This window comes from Bombina bombina, chromosome 6, assembly GCF_027579735.1.
Source record: "Bombina bombina isolate aBomBom1 chromosome 6, aBomBom1.pri, whole genome shotgun sequence".
Lineage (NCBI taxonomy): Eukaryota > Metazoa > Chordata > Amphibia > Anura > Bombinatoridae > Bombina > Bombina bombina.
In genome coordinates this window covers 706,587,256-706,609,646 of record NC_069504.1, presented here as the reverse complement: position 1 = coordinate 706,609,646, position 22,391 = coordinate 706,587,256, and the positions used below count along the sequence as shown (strand labels likewise).

The 22,391-nt window shown below is 41.8% G+C and overlaps 1 protein-coding gene across 2 annotated transcripts in view; it reads left to right on the top strand.

Moving 5' to 3' along the window:
• The window catches only part of ZNF653 (zinc finger protein 653), an 87,908-nt gene that overhangs the window by 47,134 nt on the left and 18,383 nt on the right, over positions 1–22,391 (top strand). The window contains exons 2-4 of one of the 2 annotated variants that reach the window (XM_053717856.1): positions 11,088–11,131; positions 11,206–11,403; positions 14,098–14,541. In XM_053717856.1, the coding sequence (XP_053573831.1) occupies positions 11,088–11,131; positions 11,206–11,403; positions 14,098–14,541 (686 nt within the window). The remainder of the gene's footprint in view (positions 1–11,087; positions 11,132–11,205; positions 11,404–14,097; positions 14,542–22,391) is intronic. The other variant, XM_053717857.1, reaches the window with a different exon arrangement.

Genomic DNA, 22,391 nt, shown 5'->3' with positions numbered 1-22,391 from the left:
ACACATTTCAAAGTTATGTATATTTCCACTCCCCCTGTACCATGTGATAGCAATCAGCCAATCACAAATGCATATACGTATAGTCTGTGAGTTCTTGCACATGCTCAGTAGGAGCTGGTGACTCAAAAAGTGTAAATATAAAAGACTGCATATTTTTTTTTTAATGGAAGTAAATTGGAAAGTTGTTTAAAATTACATGCTGTATCTAAATCATGAAAATTTAATAAAACCTGAGTGTCCCTTTTTTAAAGCATTATTTCCTAGGTCATAGCAGATAGTTATGCTCAGACATATAGAAATGAATGTATCCACCATTTATAACCCATAGGTAAAAAAAAAAAATGCCTCTGGCACAAGTTAGGTGGATTTATGTACTTTGTAATAACTGAAATGTCAATTAAAATATAACTTTTAATGTATCAATTATATAAAAAGAACAGCAATACAGAATACAGAGTTTGCTGCCCTGCAAATGTATTAAAAACACTGCAACAAAAGATGGGGAAACATTGTGAATTTATACACATAGATACTTGAAAGTGTCACGCTGAATCAGTAAGCGGTAATATGATAGCGTAGTAAACATAAATGGGTGTGTGTAGATCCTGATTTACTGCTGATACTTTTCACTATATTACTGTTGCATAGTATTCATTAAAGTGAATGTAATGTTTCATGAATGAGTGCCCGGTTTTTAAAAATACTATTAAAAACAGGGGCACTTTCATTCATTAAACTTTACATTGCATCGCTTTTTTGTTGTTTTTTTTTTTATTCCTTTTTCTTTAGCAAACCCGGGCCAGCAATCCTCCATCCACAGCTCCTCTGTACTTACCTCAGCAATGAAGAAACCGGATTCCTCCAATCGTGGCGTGCACCCTAAAGCGCCCATCTCGTGAGGCAACGCCGTGATTGGAGGAAGCCGGTTTCATCATTGAAGTGCTATTTACAGCATGAGAAGCGGGCAGAGAATTGCCGGTCCAGGTTTGCTAAAGAAAACGGTAAGTATTTTTAAAAAAACGCTGCAATGAAAAGTTTAATGAATGAAAGAGCCCCTGTTTTTAATAGTATTTTTAAAAACTGGGCACTCATTCATAAAACTTTACATTCACTTTAAGTTAGCGGAATAAAATGAGACGCCTTCTAATATGGTTGTACGATTAGAGGAGACCGTAATGCTGTTATGCTCAAATGAATATCTCTCAGGGGTATACGCCTCAGTTAGCAATATCTGTGCATGTATATGGTCAGTAGTTATCCACTAATTTTTGACATTGCTTCGATTAATTCCATGTATGGCAGGCCGTGAGCCAAATAAAACGTAATACAAAACGTAAGAAGGTTCCGTCCGGATTAATAATAATGTGACTAAACTATGTACAAACATGCATATCAGTTAGCGATATTAAGAACAGTGATGATCTAGTAATGGGAGCTGTTTAAGTATACATATTACCCTTTTCCCCTCACCACCCTGGCTTTGCGCCAGGAATGTGGTGACTATAGTAGTTAACAAGTATCCAGTTAATAAAGTAAGTCTAATGAACAACTAGTGTTGAGCAAATTAAAATATAGAGACGCCCCTTATCTATAGATAATGGCTTGTTTGTTATGACTGGAGTGAGTTAGATAAGTTATGGAAGGTTTGCAAAAAAAAATAAAAAAAAATTCTTCTTCTGTCCATATGATGAAAATATCTATGTAGTGATATTTGAGTTTATGGCAGTGAGTGGTTAGGAAACTCTGTTCAAAATCAGCCATAAATAGATTTGCGTATTGTGGGGGAATTTTTTGTGCCCATAGCAGCTCCGGTTTTCTAACAGATCAGCCAATTCATCAGATTAGACAATCACGTCACTTCTGGTGACGTGGCATAAGCTTTCACTGATCGCAAATGCAGTCAATGCGCATGCGCTCCTCCTTGTCACCGCATTCCAATCACCGCAACTTACTACGCTGTAATTCCCCCATCTTCACAATCTTTCCTTCTTAATATGGGAAGAGTCCACAGCTGCATTCCTTACTTGTGGGAAATACTGAACCTGGCCATCAGGAGGAGGCAAAGACACCCCAGCCAAAGACTTAAATACCTCCCCCACTTTCTCATAGCCCCAGTCATTCTTTGCCTTTCGTTACAAGAGGTTGGCAGAGAAGTGTTAGAAGATTTCCGAGTATTGTCTTATGGAGGGTAGTACTCTTCAAGATGGGACACACTATCTGTCACACTTAAAGGGCCGTGTTCCTGTTTCATGGCATAGATTCTGGTAAGATTGTTTCATATTTTATACATGTATGATATCACAAAAAGACAGGGTCACAGTGTGACTCCTTTTATCTGTATAGAATCAAGGGTTAATATCTCCTTAGGGGGATTATTAAACAGGAGAGAATAATCTTATATGTTTTTATTTGATTTTATGCTGCTTTATGTGTGAGATGTTATGTGCTTATAGGCTGTTATGAAATATACAGGTTTCACTTTTACTTTGAGAGCCATGCAGCTTACAAGCTTGGCTCGCTTTCTCATAGCAGGGACGGTCCTGCAATGTGCACCATGTGATTCATTCCCTTTTTCCTGACCTGGTGTCTATCAGAGAGGAGTTATAAATCTCTGTACTGTCTGGGTCATAGGAGGAGGTGGTGAGTGCCCCAGCCAATGGGGTATAAGGGTGCCGTTTTTTTATTTAATAAAATGTGTTATTGCACTAGCGATGGAGGATTTTGTTACTTTAGAGGGCACTCCCTGTATTCCTAATGAGTAATTCCTGTTTATATGGTGAGGAGGCCTTGGTTCCGCCCTCTCAATTATGTTCCATATGCCTTGATAATATCAAACATGTTTGATACCACGGAGCCATCCACCTCTGAGGAGTTGTCGTCTAGTGAGGTGCGTACCCTACATTCTTATATCTCTACACATGCAGTTTTCCCGCAGCATTGCTGATCCTCCATCTGGAGGGGGTCTTTTTTCACCAGACATTACTGCGCAGTTCAGACGGCAGTGTCTGCCGCCTTTAATGCTTTACCTCGATCTGCTAAGCGCAAGCGAAAGGTTACATATTGCACTCTTTCCCAGAGTACATCAGATAATTTATTGGATTTAACTGACTGTTATCCGAGGATGAAGTTTTTTCTGAGACTTCAGAGTATGAACATTCTGGGTCTCTGCTGCCTCTAAACCTCCAGCTACGGAGGAACCAGACTTTAGTTTAGGAATTTGCGCTTTCTTCTAAACGAAGTTTTTGGCACATTCAATGATTCCAGAGGCTAAATTGCCTGATGAACCTTTAGTTCCTAAATTGGATAGAGTTTAAGGACAAGGTGGTACCTTATGCTTTCCTGCACCTGTTAGATGGCGAACATTATTAAGAATGAATGGGACAGGATTGGATTCCTTTTCCCCCTCTTCTCCCTTTAACAAATTGTCCCCCGGTCCTGGACTCTCAATGGAATTGTGAGGTTCCGTCCCTAAATGGGATGGCATTATTTTCACCCTTACTAAACGTACTACTATCCTGCTTGAGGATAGTTCTTCTTTTGAAGAGCCCATGGATAAAAGATGGAAACTCTGTTAAGAAAGAGGTTTCAACATACAGGATATTTGTTTCAACTGCCGGCGGGTGATGCCACGGTTACTGGAGAAATTACCTTCTGGTGTGACTCCTTTATAGGATTTGATCGGGGTGGAGGATCCCCTCAACGTTACTCAGAAAAGATTTACGGCCTTGAGGGTTGTTAATTCTTTTTATCTGTGCTGCTATTAGGCAGTTTATTCGCTTGAATGCTATGGCTTCAGCTTTTTCTGTTCAGGCTTGTCGGGCTCTGGCTGAAGTCATGGTCTACGGATATGACTTCTAAGTCTAGACTTCTTCCCTCCCTTTAAGGGAAGGATTTTATCTGGTCTAGGCCTGGACTCCATTATCTCCACGGTCACAGGGGGCAAGGGTGCCCTCCTACCGCAAGAGTATATGAACTAATCTAAGGGACGATTTTCATTCTAATAAAGCCCATGTCGGCAGTCCTCTGCTAAGCCAGAGCAAACCAAGAGCTCTTGAAAGCCGGCTCATTCCTGGACTAAATCCAAGCAGAGCAAGAAGCCCGCCGAGTCTGTCGGCATGAATGGGCCGGCCCCGGTCCTCTTCTGGATCGTTTAGGGGACAGTATGTCGCTCTTTTCAGTCGCTTGGTTCAGGGATGTGCAGGATCCATGGGTCCCGGAGGTCATAGCTCGGGGTTACAAGATAGGTTTTAAGTCTCAGCCACCCATGGGGCAGATTCCTCCTGTCTTCCTGACCAGAAAGAAGGGAAGCCTTTCTGGGGTGTGTATGGGATTTGTCTTCTAGGAATTATTGTCCCGGTGCCTATCGCAGTGAGAGGTTTGGGATACTATTCAAACCTTTTCATGGTCCCTAAGAAGGAGGGAACTTTCCGTCCGATTCTGGACCTAAAATGCTTAAGCAGGTTTTTAAATGTTCCCTCGTTTAAGATGGAGACATTAAGGTCCATTCTTCCCCTCGTTTGAGAGGGGTAGTTCATGACCACGATGGATCAGAAGGATGCTCCCTTCTCGTACCAATCCTCAAGGACCAATTCCAGTTCCTAAGGTTTGCATTCCAGGACCAGCACTTCCAGTTTATTGCCCTTCCGTTGAGTCTAGCTAAAGAAATTTTTCGAAGAGTAGACCATTAGGAATATCTCCTGCCTTCTTCGATCCCATGGATGGTAGATAATCTAGAGAGAGTTCTCTTGTATCAAGTAACAGGGTAGAATTCTCTGGTACTATAATAGTCTCCATAGACATGAGAATATTTCTAATAGATCAGAGATGTTGCAAGCTAGCTTCAACATGTCTTGCCCTCCAGATCTCCTTATGGCCATTTGTAGCTCAGTGTATGGAGGTGATTTGGTCTCATGGTGTCCAGCTTGGACATCTTTTCCTTTGCCAGGTTTCACCTCAGACTGCTGCAACTGTAGTCCGGATCACTTGTCCTGAGGGACGTCCGTCTCAAGACCATCCTGGGTGATTGTGACTACGGTTGCGAGTCTGTCAGGATGGGGAGCTGTTTTGGGGTGCCAGGAAGGCACAGGGCCCCTGGTCTCAGGCGGTAAAGCTCCCTCCTGATCTCATTTTGGATCTTCGGGCAATATACAATGCTCTGAAGGCTTGGCCTCTGCTGGGTTCGTCCCAGTTAGTCAGATTCTAATCAAACAATATATCCTCGGTTGCTTACATCAACCATCGGGGGGAACGAGAAGCTCCCTAGTTTTGAGGGAAGTATCTTGGATTCTGGTGTGGGGGAGACCCGCATTTGTTCGCTATCGGTGATCCACAATCCGGGTGTGGACAACTGGGAAGCGGATTTCCTCAGCAGACAATCCTTTCATCTGGGAGAATGGTCTCTCCATCCCGAGTGTTTGCAGAGATTTTATAACGTCTCAATAGCAAGCTACCCAGATAGGGGTCAAGGTACAGGGATCCTCAGGGGGAGCTAACAGATGTATTAGCGATGCCTTGGAGGTTCAATCCAATTTATCCTTTCTGACCGTTAACACTACTTCCTAGTGTAGTGGCTCGAGTCAAGCAGGCGTCGGTGATACTGACTGCTCCGTCTTGGCCACGAAGGATATGATTCGCGGATCTAGTGGGGATGTCATCATTTCCATGGAAGTTACCTTGTCGCAGGGATTTGCTGACCAAGGTCTCTTTGTTCATCAATGTCTAGATTCTCTGAGGCTGACTGCGTGGAGATTGAACGCTTAGCCCTAGCCAAGAGAGGGTTTTCTGAGAGAGTTATTTTTACTCTCATTTAAGCTTGTAAGCTGGTTGCTCGTCGCATCTATCATAAGGTGTGGAGGACCTACATATTCTGTTCTCCAGGATGAACTGGAGAAGGGCATTTCTGCAAGTCCCCTGAAGGGACAATTTTCGGCCCTGTCTGTGTTACTTTACAGATGTGCAGCCATTTGTTAAGGCTCTGCTGGGATCAGACCTGTGTTTAGATCTAAGGCTCCTCCTTGGAGATTAAATCTTGTCCTTAAGGCTTTGCAACGGGCTCCATGGAGCCTATGCATGAAGTAGACAATTGTTGTCTTGGAAGGTTCCTTTTTTTTACTGGATATTGCTTCTGCGCGCAGAGTATCTGTGATTGCTGCCTTGCAATGCGTCCCTCCTTATCTGGCTTTTCATGCCGATGAGGCTGTTCTACGAGCCAAGTTTGGTTTTCTTCCTAAGGTTGTGTCAATTCGCTACATCAATCAAGAGATTATGGTTCCTTTCTTATGTCCTAATCCTTCTTCATCGAAGGAACTTTTACAACGTATTTCTGGATGTGGTTTGTGCCTTGAAGTTCTATCTTCGGGCCATGGAGGAATTTATACAAACCTCTTTCTCTATTTGTTCTCTTTTCCGGGAAGCGTAGGGGGTCAGAGGGCATCTTCGACTTCCTTATCTTTTTGTCTGAGGAGTGTCATCAGTTTAGCATAGAAACGGCGGGACATAAGCCTTCTCTGAGAATTACGGCTCATTCTACGAGAGCAGTGGTTTCCTCTTGGGCCTTCAAAAATGAGGCCTCTATGGATCAGATTTGTAAGGCGGCTACCTGGTTCTCCTTACATACTTTTTCCAAAATTTTACAAGTTTGATGTTTTTGCTTCTGCTAAAACAGCTTTAGGGGGAGAGGTTTTGCAGGCTGTGGTGCCCTCAGATTAGGGTCCACCTCTTTTTTTTTCCCTCCCGCTATCATTCTGTGTACTCTACAGCTTGGGTATATATTTCTCACAAGTAAGGAATTTAGCTGTGGACTCTTCCCATATTAAGATGGAAAACATAAATTATGCTTACCTGAAAATGTAATTTCCATCTGTATGGGAAGAGTCCTCGGCTCCCGCCCGTGTTCGCCGATGGGCGGCCCTAAATTTGATATTTTTTCTTCTGGCCCCTTTTCTCCAACATTGGTGTGTCCGGTCCACGGCGTCATCCATTACTTGTGGGATATTCTCCTCCCCTACAGGGAAAGGCAAGGAGAGCACACAGCAAGAGCTGTCCATATAGCTCCCCCTCTGGCTCCGCCCCCAGTCATTCTCCTTGCCGCTCTGAACAAGTAGCATCTCCACGGGGATGGTGAGGAGTTTGTGGTGTTAGTTGTAGTTTTTTATTTCTTCTATCAAGAGTTTATTTTAAAATAGTGCTGGTATGTACTATTTACTCTGAAACAGAAAGAGATGAAGAGTTCTGTTTAAAAGAGGAGTATGATTTTAGCAGCAGTAACTAAAATCGATTGCTGTTCCCACACAGGACTGTTGAGATGAGAGAACTTCAGTTGGGGGGAACAGTTTGCAGACTTTTCTGCTCAAGATATGACTAGCCATTTTCTAACAAGACTGTGTAATGCTGGAAGGCTGTCATTTTTCCCTCATGGGGATCGGTAAGCCATTTTCTTAGACTTAGAAAGAATAAAGGGCTTATTATGGGCTATTAACTGGTGGACACTCTTAAGAGCTAAATCGATTGTTTATTTAAGTTTTTATTTAAAGTTTGAAGTGGATTTCACACTTTTATTATTTGGGGAACGTTTTTTATCGCCAGGCACTAGTTAAGACACCTTCCCAGTCAGGAAGGGCCTTTCACTGTATTAGGCAGAGCCTCATTTTCGCGCCATTATTGCACAGTTTCTTTTAAGTACAGTACATGCAGATGCATGTGAGAGGGTCTGGTGTCCACTGAAAAAGTTCCTAGAAGGCTGAGAGCGATATTCAATGCTCTCCGGGCTTGGCCTCATCTAGCGAAGGCCGGATACACAAGATTCCAGTCAGATAACATGACGACTGTAGCTTACATCAACCATCAGGGAGGAACGAGGAGTTCCTTGGCGATGAGAGAGGTATCCAAGATCATCAAATGGGCGGAGGATCACTCCTGCCACCTATCTGCAATCCACATCCCAGGAGTAGACAACTGGGAGGCGGATTATCTGAGTCGTCAGATTTTCTACCCGGGGGAGTGGGAACTCCACCCGGAGGTGTTTGCCCAGTTGACTCCATTATGGGGCATTCCAGACATGGATCTGATGGCGTCTCGTCAGAACTTCAAGGTTCCTTGCTACGGGTCCAGATCCAGGGATCCTAAGGCCACTCTAGTGGATGCATTAGTGGCGCCTTGGTCGTTCAACCTAGCTTATGCGTTTCCACCGTTCCCTCTCCTTCCCAGGCTTGTAGCCAGGATCAAACAGGAGAAGGCCTTGGTGATTCTGATAGCTCCTGTGTGGCCGCGCAGGACTTGGTATGCAGACCTGGTGAATATGTCATCGGCTCCACCATGGAAGCTACCTTTGAGACAGGATCTTCTAGTACAAGGTCCATTCGAACATCCAAATCTAATTTCTCTGCAGCTGACTGCTTGGAAATTGAACGTTTGATTTAATCCAAGCGTGGGTTTTCAGATTCAGTGATAGATCCAGAAAACCTGTGTCTAGAAAGATTTACCATAAAATATGGAAAAGATATATCTGTTGGTGTGAATCCAAGGGATTCTCCTGGAGTAAGATTAAAATTCCTAAGATCCTCTCCTTTCTCCAAGAAGGTTTGGATAAGGGATTGTCAGTGAGTTCTCTAAAAGGACAGATTTCTGCTTTATCTGTCTTGTTATACAAACGACTGGCAGCTGTGCCAGAGGTACAAGCTTTTGTACAGGCTTTGGTCAGAATCAAACCTGTTTACAGACCCTTGACTCCTCCTTGGAGTCTAAATTTAGTTCTTTCAGTTCTTCAGGGGGTTCCGTTTGAACCCTTACATTCCATAGATATCAAGTTGCTATCTTGGAAAGTTCTGTTTTTGGTTTCTATTTCTTCAGATAATCCAGAAACTCTTCTAGCAGCTTTGCAGTGTGATACACCCTATCTGGTGTTCCATTCAGATAAGGTTATTTTGCGTACCAAGCCTGGTTTTCTTCCAAAGGTTGTTTCCAACAAGAATATTAACCAGGAAATAGTTGTTCCTTCTCTGTGCCCGAATCCAGTTTCAAAGAAGGAACGTTTGTTACACAATTTAGATGTAGTCCGTGCTTTAAAGTTCTATTTAGAAGCAACTAAGAATTTTAGACAAACCTCATCCTTGTTTGTCGTTTACTCTGGTAAGAGGAGAGGACAAAAAGCTATTGCTACCTCTCTTTCTTTCTGGCTGAAAAGCATTATCCGATTGGCTTATGAGACTGCCGGACGGTAGCCTCCTGAATGAATCACAGCTCACTCCACTAGGGCTGTGGCTTCCACATGGGCCTTCAAGAACGAGGCTTCTGTTAATCAGATATGTAAGGCAGCGACTTGGTCTTCTCTGCACACTTTTGCCAAATTTTACAAATTTGATATTTTTGCTTCTTCAGAGGCTGTTTTTGGGAGAAAGGTTTTGCAAGCCGTGGTGCCTTCTGTTTAGGTAACCTGATTTGCTCCCTCCCTTCATCTGTGTCCTAAAGCTTTGGTATTGGTTCCCACAAGTAATGGATGACGCCGTGGACCGGACACACCAATGTTGGAGAAAACAGAATTTATGTTTACCTGATAAATTACTTTCTCCAACGGTGTGTCCGGTCCACGGCCCGCCCTGGTATTTTAATCAGGTTTGAAAAATTTTTCTTTTTCTTTATACACTACAGTCACCACGGCACCCTATAGTTTCTCCTTTTTCTCCTAACAGTCGGTCGAATGACTGGGGGGCGGAGCCAGAGGGGGAGCTATATGGACAGCTCTTGCTGTGTGCTCTCCTTGCCTTTCCCTGTAGGGGAGGAGAATATCCCACAAGTAATGGATGACGCCGTGGACCGGACACACCGTTGGAGAAAGTAATTTATCAGGTAAGCATAAATTCTGTTTTTCCCCCTGATATTTCTCCTACTGTTCTTGTTCCCTCAGCAGACTGACTGGGGTTATGAGGAAATGGGGGAGGTATTTAAGCCTTTGGCTGGGGTGTCTTTGCCTCCTCCTGGTGGCCAGGTTCAGTATTTCCCACAAGTAAGGAATGAGCTGTGGACTCTTCCCATACAGATGGAAATGAAATTATTAGGTAAGCATAATTTTGGGGTTTTTTTGCCTCCGCCTTGGCGGTTCAAGGTGGGCAAAGCCACCCTTTTAAACCTCAGTCCCCAAGGTTCACTTGGGTTGGATGCCAGAGGATCGGCGGGGTGCCTCATTTGAACCCTCCCAGGTGGACAAAAAAAAAATGGTGAAGATGGGTTAATTACAGTGCAGCGTATATGTTTGGTTAACAATCCATTCCGTTGTCAAGATTTGCTATCTGAGGTAGAGTGCATGCGCAGTGAGTGAATTTGTGGTCAGATAGCTGATTTCACAACACCGGAAGTAACTTGATTGGCTGATCTGTCAGAACACTGGTCATTTTGTAAGTAGATATAATTTTTTTAAACTGAAATAATAGTGGGTGAGGATGAATTTTATAAGTTTAGTGGCTGTATGATATTGGAATTGTGACACATTTTAAACAAACAGAGGAATAAATGCATATTCCAGCTTTTTGTCAAATTACCAAAACTTGATATAGTAAGTCCCCTACCATCTGGTATTGGCTTGTACACATATGTACATGTTGACATCAGTGACTGAGTTACAGTATATGTGAATATATTATGTACTTACAGTGCATTTTTCAACCATAAGACTGACCTGTTATTTTGAACACCCTGCAACTCCTCTCCCACCTTCTGTCTCCATAAGCCCCTCTCTTTTCAAAAACCCATGAACAATTCTATAATATTGATCTGTATTGCTTCTGACATTGAGAGTATACTCTCAAAATGTATTATGTAATGTCAGACCAATAACAAAAGGTATTACTGCAATACTCTTAATTAGATCTATCTTGAAATTTCCACTAGTACTGGACGAGTAAACATTATTTGATCTCTCTCTCTCTCTCTCTCTCTCTCTCTCTCTCTCTCTCTCTCTCTCTCTCTCTCTCTATATCTATATATATATATATATCTATCTATATATATCTATATATCTATATCTATATATAAAATTTATTTTATACATTGTCTGTATTTCTTTGCTTTATCATGTTTTTTTTTTTGCGTTACAGGAAACCCCTTGAGAATAATCAGAGGAGTGAAATGCATAGGAAAGGTAAGTTTAAGACTATAGGTATAGCCCTTGGCTATCGGAAGTTTTTGTTGAAGTTGGTCTTTCTCTTCTTGTAGGTCAAAAACACTGTGAGAGCAGCCTGCAGGGTTTGGTGACCTGGTACCAGGATCATAAAAAACAATGCTCTTGTGAGCCTTGCCTGTCTAAATTAGATACCAGCCACGTCATGTGTCCAGTAGCTGTGTGGCAATGCAGTGCTGGTCACAGCTTTTTTCAGGATCTGAGCTACCCAATCAAGAGGCCCAAACATAGAGGTCAGAACCTTATTTATTAAACTTGAAGTCTTTATGTTTGTAACCTCTAGATATTGATTGGTGAAAGGACATAATAGTGCAATAGTGAAATACTGAAATGTGCTACTTTGAAGCAGCAAAGCACTTTTCCTGAGCTGAGCACTGCCTGTGATTGGCTGCCATACACACATGCCACTACTGACTGGATTACAGGCTGTGTCTATCTTAGGAGCAGAAATACATTTTGGCTCTGCAGTGGACTTTAATGTGTCTAATCTCTCTTTTGCAGAGGTTGGAGGCTTACAGTAGCACAACTACAAAATGCTGCACTGCATTAGAGGATTTTACTGTAGCACTATTATGTATCTTTATTGTGAGCCATTTGTGTGTCAGATGGTACTGAGGATGTTATTTTTATTGGCAGGAAGTTTTTCTAAGTCCCTTAAACTTACTAATTTGCAGTTACAGCACACATCACTAATACATAGTCTCATTCACTTTTTTATTCTTTAGTACTTTTTGTGCTGTGGGTCAGTCTCCTGCATCCTGAGGTAGATGACAAAGTCCTTTGTACACGGCCAGTGTATAGATATGTGCATTTGGGGGTTTCGGGTGCCTCCAAATGTGTAAGAAGACGGACGCTCGTGCCATTCAGTTATTTTTGGAGCCAAATTTATTCCTTTGAAACTGCAGCACGCTATGATCTAGATTTATACAGATCCTAGTGTGTTGCAGTTTCACAAGAATATATTTTTTCCTCCTGCATATTGCACAATGGAGTCTCTGAGAACAGGATTAATCAGAGAATGAGCTTTCCGAGTTTAAGTGCTGCAGTTTGCAAAATGGTAAAGGAGGTGATAGTAGAGTAATTTTTTTTGGATCCTATATCTATTTCTAGTGACTGCAGTGACCTGGTATCAGTAGTTTGCGATCCTCTGAATTACAGGTTTAAAGGGACATGAAACCCAAAAATTTTCTTTCATGATTCAGATAAAGAATACCATTTTAAACATTCCAAATTACTTTTTATTATCTAATTTGCTTCATTCTTTAAATATCCTTTGTTGAAGAAATAGCAATGCACACGTGTGCGCCACAAGAGGCATCTAAGTGCAGCCACCAATCAGCAACTACTGAACCTATTTAGATATGCTTTTCAACAAAGAATATAAAGAGAATGAAACAAATTAGATAACAGAAGTAAATTGGAAAGTTGTTTAAAATTGCATGCTCTTTCTAAATCGTGAACAAAAAAATGTGGGTTTCATGTCCCTTTAACATAAACTATAATCTTAACAGTGTGGTAAAGTCTGGTTTTTCATTTTATTTATTTTTTTGCCTTTTGTTAAAGGGGCAGTAATGACAAAAAAATTATTTTCTTATTCAGATAGACTTAAATTGGAAAGTGGTTTTAAATTCTATGCTCTATTAAATTTGCTTTGTTCTTTTGTTATCCTTTATAGAAAAGCATACCTTGGTAGGTTCAGAATCAGCAATGCACTACTGAGAGGTAGCTGCTGATTGGTGGCTGCACATTTATGCCTCATATTTTTGGTTATCACAATGAGTTCAAATAGCTTTCATTAGTGCATTGCTGGTCCTAGCCTTAATCTTCAACAAAAGATACCAATAGAGAAAAAAGCAAATGTGATAACATTATTAATTAGGAAAGTTGTTTTATAATGGTTTGCTTTATCTGAATCCTGAAAGTTTCTTTTTGACTATACTGTACTTTTACAGGAACCTTGAATTTGAATCCTTTTTTTAATTCTTAAAAAAAGAAAAACAAAAAACAAACAAAAAAAAAGCTTGTGCTTAAATCTGTCTCCTAAGACCTATTATAAAGTGTTTAAAAAAATATTACCCTTTTCAAAGCATTCTTTAGCTTTGTCATCCTGGAACACCCTGTTTTGCTCCTTTGAATTTCACCCTTGTCTATACTCATCCAGTCATAAGTGGCATTTAAATTAAGATGCGTGCAAGTACAACATAAATGATTTAAACTGCATACACAGCAGCATCTATAGTCAAGATACCTAGCGCCACCTGCTGATTTTGTGCTGCCAATGAGTGCTGCTTATTATAAGGGAGTGGGTTGTTGCGGAGTGAGTGACTTATTTTTTCTATTTTTTTTTCTTTGTGGTAAGGTAGGAACACTAGGCAGTGCTGGCTTTCATGTATAATTTGTATTTTTAGTGCTTTCATTTGCTAATATATATATATATTGATTTGAAATTCTACTGTCTCTAAGTATTAACATTGTTCAGCCATATTTGTATTTATTTTCGATGTCTCTAAGGCAATTGAAGGGTCAATAGCCAATTAATATTATACACCAATTCACTGTTTTCTTTTAAACCAGCATATTCCTATTTATCATGCAGAATATTTACAATCCTGCATTTATTAGAGGGTGTGGAGTTTCTAGGATGAATTACTGGAATATATCAAAATAAAAAAGGAAGCGGTGAATATGATAGGCTTTAAAGACATTTTTTTGTTGTTTTGTATATGTAAACAGTACAACTGCTTTTTGTGAATCATTCTGTGTAAGTATAATATTTGGAGTTTACAGTATAATTGGTGCATTATAAGAGACAGACATTGTAATACTAAGGATTCCACGATAAAAGAAAGCAATACAAAATATAGTCATATATGTCATAAACTGGATTAACAATCTTATAAGATATTTTATTGTGTTCTTGTCCATAGGATGTGATGACGGAGCCAGTTCTGATTCTTCATCCAGCTCTGCCCCAGTTGAGCAGACACTTGAAATCTGCTCCGAGACATCACCCCCTGACTATCCGCCTTCTACTGAGGGTGAATCAGAATCTAAAGAGCAGGGCACAGAAGAAAACAACACTGTGGTTTGCGTCCCTATGCAGGAGGGGTCAGGTTCCGAAGAGTTTTATGAAGAGGTGTCTCAGAATGAGCTGGGGCATGTAGTGACAGCTGGCTGCCCATCTCAAGTCATTATTATTGCTGGGCCTGGTTACGAGGCGCTGGCATCAGAAGGTATTCATTTGGATGTGACAGCTAACAGCAGCGGAGATGAGGATGATCCAGGCACAGCAATGGAAGGAGTTTCAGCTTTCACACAAACTGATGCAGAGGACCGGGATTGGGACCAGAGAAGTACAGGAACAGTGATAGGTATTTACTGCATATTAACACATACAGGAGAGGGCTATGGGGCAAGATGCCTTTTTAACAGTGACTTGGTCTGTGGGATTCTTCAGAGAAGCAGCACTGAAGAGACAAAGTATTTAAGAAAAAAAAATATATATATATAGTGTGTGTATGTGCGTGTGTATATATATGTGTGTGTGTGTGTGTATATATATATATATATATATATATCTGTGTGTGTGTGTAAAGATTTTTCTTTTACAAGATACGATGAGTCCACGGATTTCATCCTTACTTGTGGGATATCGCCTCCTGGTCAGCAGGAGGAGGCAAAGAGCACCACAGCAGAGCTGTATATATAGCTCCTCCCTTCCCTCCCACCCAGTCATTCTCTTTTCCTGTGTTAGTGATAGGAAGAGGCAAAGTGAGGTGTTAGTTTAGATTCTTCAATCAAGAGTTTATTATTTTTAAAATGGTACCAGTGAGTGCTATTTTATTCAGGGGTAGAGCTACAGGTGGCTTTTAAGCAATGGGAACTGGGGAGATTTTCATTCTCTCTGCGCCTCCCATACTGTTTGCTGCCCTGCTGATGATGGTCTTAGCAGATATTATCTAAGACTCTGTTTGTTCCCACAGATCTGCAGTAGAAGATGAAAAGGACCTCTTCATCGTGTGGGACAAGTTCATGCTGCGCTCAGCATTGAGGTATGTGCAGTCTTTTTTGATTCTGGGGAGACTGAGTAGCTCAGAACAGACTGGCCTTTATTTCCTATACCAGGAAGGGGTAATCACTTTGCACAAAGTCATTTATATGCATGGGTATTCCCCTCTGTTATGTGAGCTGGAGTTCAGCCGTGATACCAGTGTTCTCTTTAAGTTATTAGCCCGGTTGGATAACATTTGCACAATAAGTGTGGGCTTGACGCTGGGGATTGTAACCTGGAGTTCTTACTCCAGTGGATTCTGCCGTAACATTTGCACAAGTTTTTCAGGGTTCAATAATAGGCAGGACACTTTAAGGGGGCACATTGTTTGTTTTTTCTAGTCGACATTAGTATTTCCCCATGAGGTTTCTTACTTATCCGGGGGAGTTAGTTTACCGTCCACGAAGGGCGGGGCTTAGCGTTCGCACGCTTAGCCACGCAGTTGGTATTCTGGATTTAGACATTCGGCAGTATACCTCGAGGCTCCGGTGTTTCCTAAGTCCGCTTGTTTCAGTAATTTTCACAAGCGGTCTTAGGCACGCTGTAAACAAAGTGATAATAGTTGGCTCGTTTGGACATGTAGGCGCCGCAGCAGAGCTGTGGCGAGGTGCAAGTGTACATTTTCTGTCCCCAAGGCATTACGCATATTTAGGGAGTAAATTCATAGGGAAAGCTAGAGTTAAATCTTAGTGCTTCCCTGTTATTGTTGCTGAGCAGTAAAAATTGTACAACTTTATTTTTTAACGGCACAGTACACTCGTTTTTTCAACGTCTTTGTTCTTAGTTATATTAGGCTGCTTGCATGTTATTTTAATTACAGTTTATTTCTCAGTACCACAACCAATATTGCTTTTGCTTATCTTTTGTCATGGCTCACCTTCAGGACAGTACATGTTCTATGTGTTTAAATGCCAATGTGGAACCCCCCTATAACTTTTTGTCCCTCATGCACTGAGAGGGCATTACAGTTTAGAGAACAGATTTTCTTTAATATAAGTATATCTAAGGATGTTTATCAGACTGATGAGATTCAGAGTATTCCGCAACTTTCTCCCCAAGGGTCACAGCCTTTAACGCCCGCTCAGGCGACACCTTGTTCTTCAACTGCGTCTGATGTGTTCACCCTGCAGGATATTGCTGCAGTTATGTAGTCTACTCTTTCAGAGGCGTTATCTGCTTTGCCAGTACTGCAAGGCAAACGCAGTAGGAAAGAGGCCCATGTGGTCCATACGACTTCTGATGCTTTGATGGCGATTTCCGATGTACCCTCCCAGGGCTCTGAATTGGGCGGTATGGAGGCTTTGTCTGAGGGGGAACTTTCTGACTCAGCAAGTGTATTGCCCCCGACCGATTCGGACGTGATGTCTTTCAGGTTTAAGCTTGAACACCTCCGCCTGTTACTCCGGGAGGTTTTGGTGACTCTGGACGACTGTGATTCAATTGTGGTCCCTCCAGAGAAATTGAGTAAGATGGACAGATATTTAGAAGTTACACACAGAAGACAGGGGTATCCGGAACACGGCTAACACCATCGGTCCGTGCACACCAAAAAATATGTAAAGGGCTGTGATATAGGGATACTTGGAGTGCCGTAGCTATGTAGCTGATCAGGCTAAAATGCATATGGACGAAAAAAATTAAGGCAGGCACTCTTTGGTTAGGTGGAATAAAGTTAAAAGCATACCTTTTTATTGAACATGAAAATAACATCAGTGCAACCCAAACAGAGGGCAGACATAGGCTAGGACAGTCTGACGCGTCTGAGAAAGCGCTACTAGGGGGCGCGAAACGCGTCACTGTCATAGCCTATGTCTGCCCTCTGTTTGGGTTGCACTGATGTTATTTTCATGTTCAATAAAGGTATGCTTTTAACTTTAATCCACCTAACCAAAGAGTGCCTGCCTTCATTTTTTTCGTCCATAGATATTTAGAAGTCCCTTCTTATTCTGGCGTTCCCTGTTCCTAAAAGAACTTCGGATATTATTGCTAAGGAATGGGAGAGACCGGGTATTCCATTCTCCCCTTCTCCTGTTTTCAAGACAATGTACCCTATAGCTGATGCCATTCGGGATTCTTGGCAGACGATCCCTAAGGTGGAGGGAGCTATATCCACCTTGGCTAAACGAACTACTATCCCTATCGAGGATAGTTGTGCCTTCAAAGACCCTATGGATAAGAAGTTGGAGGGTCTCCTCCAAAAAGATCTATGTTCATCAGGGGTGGCTATTGCAACCGGCGGCCTGCATTGTTACAGTCACGACAGCGGCTGCCTTTTGGATTGATGCCTTAGAAGAGTCGCTTAAAACTGAGACTTCTTTGGAAGAAATACAAGATAGAATTAAAGCTCTTAAGTTAGCTAATTCTTTTATTACAGATGTTTCCTTTCAGATTTCCAAATTGGCGGCTAAGAGTTCAGGATTTTCCATCTTAGCACGCAGATCCTTATGGTTAAAATCTTGGTCTGCGGATGTGTCATCTAAATCTAAGCTCTTGGCTATTCCTTACAAGGGGAAGACCCTGTTCGGGCATGACTTGAAGGAGATTATTTCTGACATCACAGGAGGCAAGGGTCACCTCCTCCCTCAGGATAAAAAGTCCAATCAGAGAGGGTGACAGAGTAATTTTCCTTTTCGAAATTTCAAGGGAGTTCCCTCTTCCGCTAAACAGGAAGGGAATTATTCACAAACCAAGTCCACTTGGAGACCCAACCAGTCTTGGAACAAAGGTAAACAATCCAAGAAGCCAGCTGCTGCTACCAAGTCAGCATGAAGGGTCGGCCCCCGATCCAGGACCGGATCTAGTTGGGGGCAGACTTTCTCACTTTGTCCAGGCTTGGATAAGAGATGTTCAGGATCCTTGGACACTAGAAATTGTGTCTCAGGGGTATCAGTTGGAGTTCAGAAATTCTTCCCCCAGAGGAAGGTTCCTTCTTTCTCGATTATCTGTTGACCAGATAAAAAGAGAGGCGTTCTTACGTTGTGTAGGAGACCTCTTTTCCATGGGAGTAATATGTCCCGTTCCGACACCGGGACAGGGGTTTTATTCAAATCTGTTTGTAGTTCCCAAAAAGGAGGGAACATTCCGACCCATTTTAGATCTCAAAAGTCTAAACAAGTTTCTCAGGGTTCCATCTTTCAAGATGGAAACTATTCGTACCATTCTTCCATTGATCCAGGAGGGTCAATTTATGACTACCGTGGATCGAAAGGATGCATATCTACATGTTCCTATCCACAAAGATCATCACAAGTTTCTCCGTTTTGCCTTTCTGGACAAACATTTTCAGTTCGTGGCTCTTCCTTTCGGTCTGGCCACAGCGCCCAGAATCTTCACGAAGGTTCTGGGGTCTCTGCTAGCGGTCCTCAGGCCGCGGGGCATTGCAGTGGCGCCTTATCTGGACGATATTCTGATCCAGGCGTCGTCTTATCAGCTAACAAAGTCTCATACTGACATTGTTCTGTCTTTTCTAAGGACTCAAGGGTGGAAAGTGAATCTAGAAAAGAGTTTGTTCGTTCCACAGACTCCCTGTCCATGAAGATCTTTTTGACGGACGTCAGAAAGTTAAAGATTCTGAATACATGCCGAGCCCTTCAGTCCAATCCTCGGCCGTCAGTGGCTCAGTGCATGGAGGCAATTGGATTGATAGTGGCAGCAATGGACATCATTCCGTTTGCTCGTTTTCATCTCAGACCTCTACAACTGAGCATGCTAAGACAGTGGAATGGAGATTATTCAAATTTGTCTCCTCAGATCTAGATCGAGAGACAAGGGACTCTCTTTTATGGTGGTTGTCGCCGGATCATCTGTCCCAGGGGACATGCTTCCGCAGACCCTCTTGGGTGATAGTGACAACAAGCAGTCTGGCACTCCCTGAGGGCTCAGGGTGTATGGACTCGATCAGAGTCTATACTTCCCATCAATATCCTATTTGAGAGCAATATTCAATGCGCTTCAGGCTTGGCCTCAGTTGGCTTCGGCCAAATTCATCAGATTCCAGTCGGACAACATTACGACTGTAGCTTACATCAATCATCAGGGAGGAACAAGGAGTTCCTTAGCGATGACAGAAGTGGCCAAGATAATCCAGTGGGCGGAGGCTCACTCTAGTTATCTGTCGGCGATCCACATCCCAGGTGTGGAAAACTGGGAAGCGGATTTCCTGAGCAGACAGACTTTTCATCCAGGGGAATGGGAACTTCATCCGGAGGTATTTGCCAACCTGATTCTCAGATGGGGCAGGCCGGAGTTGGATCTTATGGCGTCTCATCAGAATGCCAAGCTTCTGAGATACGGGTCCAGGTCCAGGGATCCCCAGGCCGAGCTGATAGATGCCTTGGCAGTACCTTGGTCGTTCAGCTTAGCTTATGTGTTTCCTCCATTTGCTCTCCTTCCCCGGGTGATTGCTAGAGTCAAACAGGAGAGGGCTTCGGTGATCCTCATCGCTCCTGCGTGGCCTCGCAGGACTTGGTATGCCGATCCGGTGGCAATGTCATCTCAGCCACCATGGAAGCTTCCATTGTGGAAAGATCTTCTCATTCAGGGACCCTTCTATCATCCGAATCTAGTTTCTCTGCAGCTAACTGCTTGGAGATTGAACGCTTAATTTTATCTAAGCGAGGGTTCTTTGATTCGGTCATTGATACCTTCATTCAGGCACGTAAGCCTGTTACTAGAAAGATTTACCATAAGATATAGCATAAATATCTTTATTGGTTCGAATCCAAGGGCTACTCATGGAATAGGGTTAGGATTCCCAGGATTTTGTCTTTTCTCCAAGAAGGATTGGAGAAAGGATTGTCAGCAAGTTCCTTAAAGGGACAGATTTCTGCTTTGTCTATTTTGTTACACAAGCGTCTGGCAGATGTTCCAGATGTTCAATCTTTTTGTCAGGCTCTGACTAAAATCAAACCTGTGTTTAGACCAATTGCTCCTCCTTGGAGTTTGGATTTAGTTCTTAATGTTCTTCAAGGGGTTCTGTTCGAACCTATGCATTCCATAGATATTAAGTCGTTATCTTGGAAGGTTTTATTTTTGGTTGCTATTTCTTCTGCTCGCAGAGTTTCTGAGCTTTCGGCATTACAATGTGATTCTCCTTTTCTTATTTTCCATGCGGATAAGGTGGTGTTGCGTACCAAACCTGGTTTTCTTCCTAAGGTTGTTTCTAATAAGAATATTAATCAGGAAATTGTTGTTCCTTCCTTGTGTCCTAATCTTTCTTCTAAAAAGGAGCGTTTGTTACATAATTTGGACGTGGTCCATGCCTTGAAGTTTTACTTACAGGCGACTAAGGATTTTTGTCAATCGTCGTCCTTGTTTGTCGTTTTTTCTGGGAAACGTAGGGGTCAGAAAGCTACGGCTACCTCTTTCTTTTTGGCTGAAGAGTATCATCCGTTTTGCATATGAGAATGAGACTGCTGGACAGCAGCCTCCTGAACGAATTACGGCTCATTCCACTAGGGCTGTGGCTTCTTCATGGGCATTCAAAAATGATGCTTCTGTTGAACAGATTTGCAAAGCTGCAACTTGGTAGTCTCTTCACACTTTCTGAGGCTGTTTTTGGGAGGAAAGTTTTTCAAGCAGTGGTGCCTTCCATTTAGGTTCCCTGTCTTGTCCCTCCCGTTTCATCCGTGTACTATTGCTTTGCTATTGTATCCCACACGTAAGGATGAAATCCGTGGACTCCTCGTATCTTGTAAAAGAAAAGGAAATTTATTCTTACCTGATAAATTTGTTTCTTTTACGATACGATGAGTCCACGGCCCACCCTGTTTTTCTAAGACAGGTCTTTAATTTTGTTAAACTTCAGTCATCTCTGCACCTTGGCTTTTCCTTTCTCTTCCTAACTTCGGTCAAATAACTGGAGTGGGAGGGAAGGGAGGCGCTATATATACAGCTCTGCTGTGGTGCTCTTTGCCTCCTCCTGCTGACCAGGGGGCGATATCCCACAAGTAAGGATGAAATCCGTGGACTCATCGTATCGTAAAAGAAACAAATTTATCAGGTAAGAATAAATTTCATTTTTTCAAGTAGCGAGAAAAGGGGCAATTTCTATATAATTGTCCTGTCTTATTTTAGGACAATTATGTAGAAATTGTCTGTTTTCTCTAGTTGAAAAAAAATCTTTTTACATAATTTTTTTATTTATTTATAAGAGTCTGCACCATCAACCTCTTATAGGGTCTAGTGAATATACAAATGCTAGTGTTTGTTCACTTATAATTTGATGTCTCACTATATCAGCAATTTTGTTATCCACCTAATCTGTTTTTTTATTATTATTATTATTATTATTATATACCTTCAATCAAACACCCTCAACATCAATATTTATTTTATACATATGTTATTCAATAACAAAATAACTGACAATTATTTTGGTTCTTAAAGTATTACAAAAAAGCTTATATATCTAAGTGAGCAGTAAATGACAATGAAAAAAGAAATAAACAGTATTTCATTGGGGAAGTGAGTGAGTGAAAAGATACATTGTTGCTTATGTGTACTTAGAATATAATGCTAACAGGATATCACCTCCAGTTTATCAAATGGCTTTAACATTATAATAAAGGGAAGGTGAGTTTCAAAAAGCCTTTAAACCCCTTAATAACCATCAACGTACCCTGGGTGGGTGTTGCTGGTCTTTAAATTGGACTTGTTTTTTTTTTTTGGGGGGGGGAGGGTTGGTAGCGCGTACTGTAGGAGGGAGAGAGGTCATAATAGCACAGTCTTGCCGGCGAGACAAGTTCTATTATGAACCAAAAAAACCTTAACGACCAACAATGTACATGGTACGTTGTGGTCATTAAGGGGCTCCCTATAAGATTACTTTTAGTAGACTTAACAGAAAAAGGGATAAGTATCAATTAGGGGTGACATCTCATTGTGACAGTGTGCATGGACTTCCTCCTGTCAAAGCAAATTTTAAATTAATATAAGAAAAAAATAAATATTTGATTTGGTGTTTACTCACCTAGGTTTCCCATTATTTGAAGGTCTCCTTCACTCAGACACAAGTTTATTTGAGCCTTGACATTATCAACACAACAAATTGTGGGGTGGTAGTTGCATACCCCTTATAAGAATGGCGTGACACCCCCATCTCTTTTAAAAAGTACATATTTCTGTATTGTGGGTGGTCATAAGGGCTTGTTTAGAGACACTGGATACCTG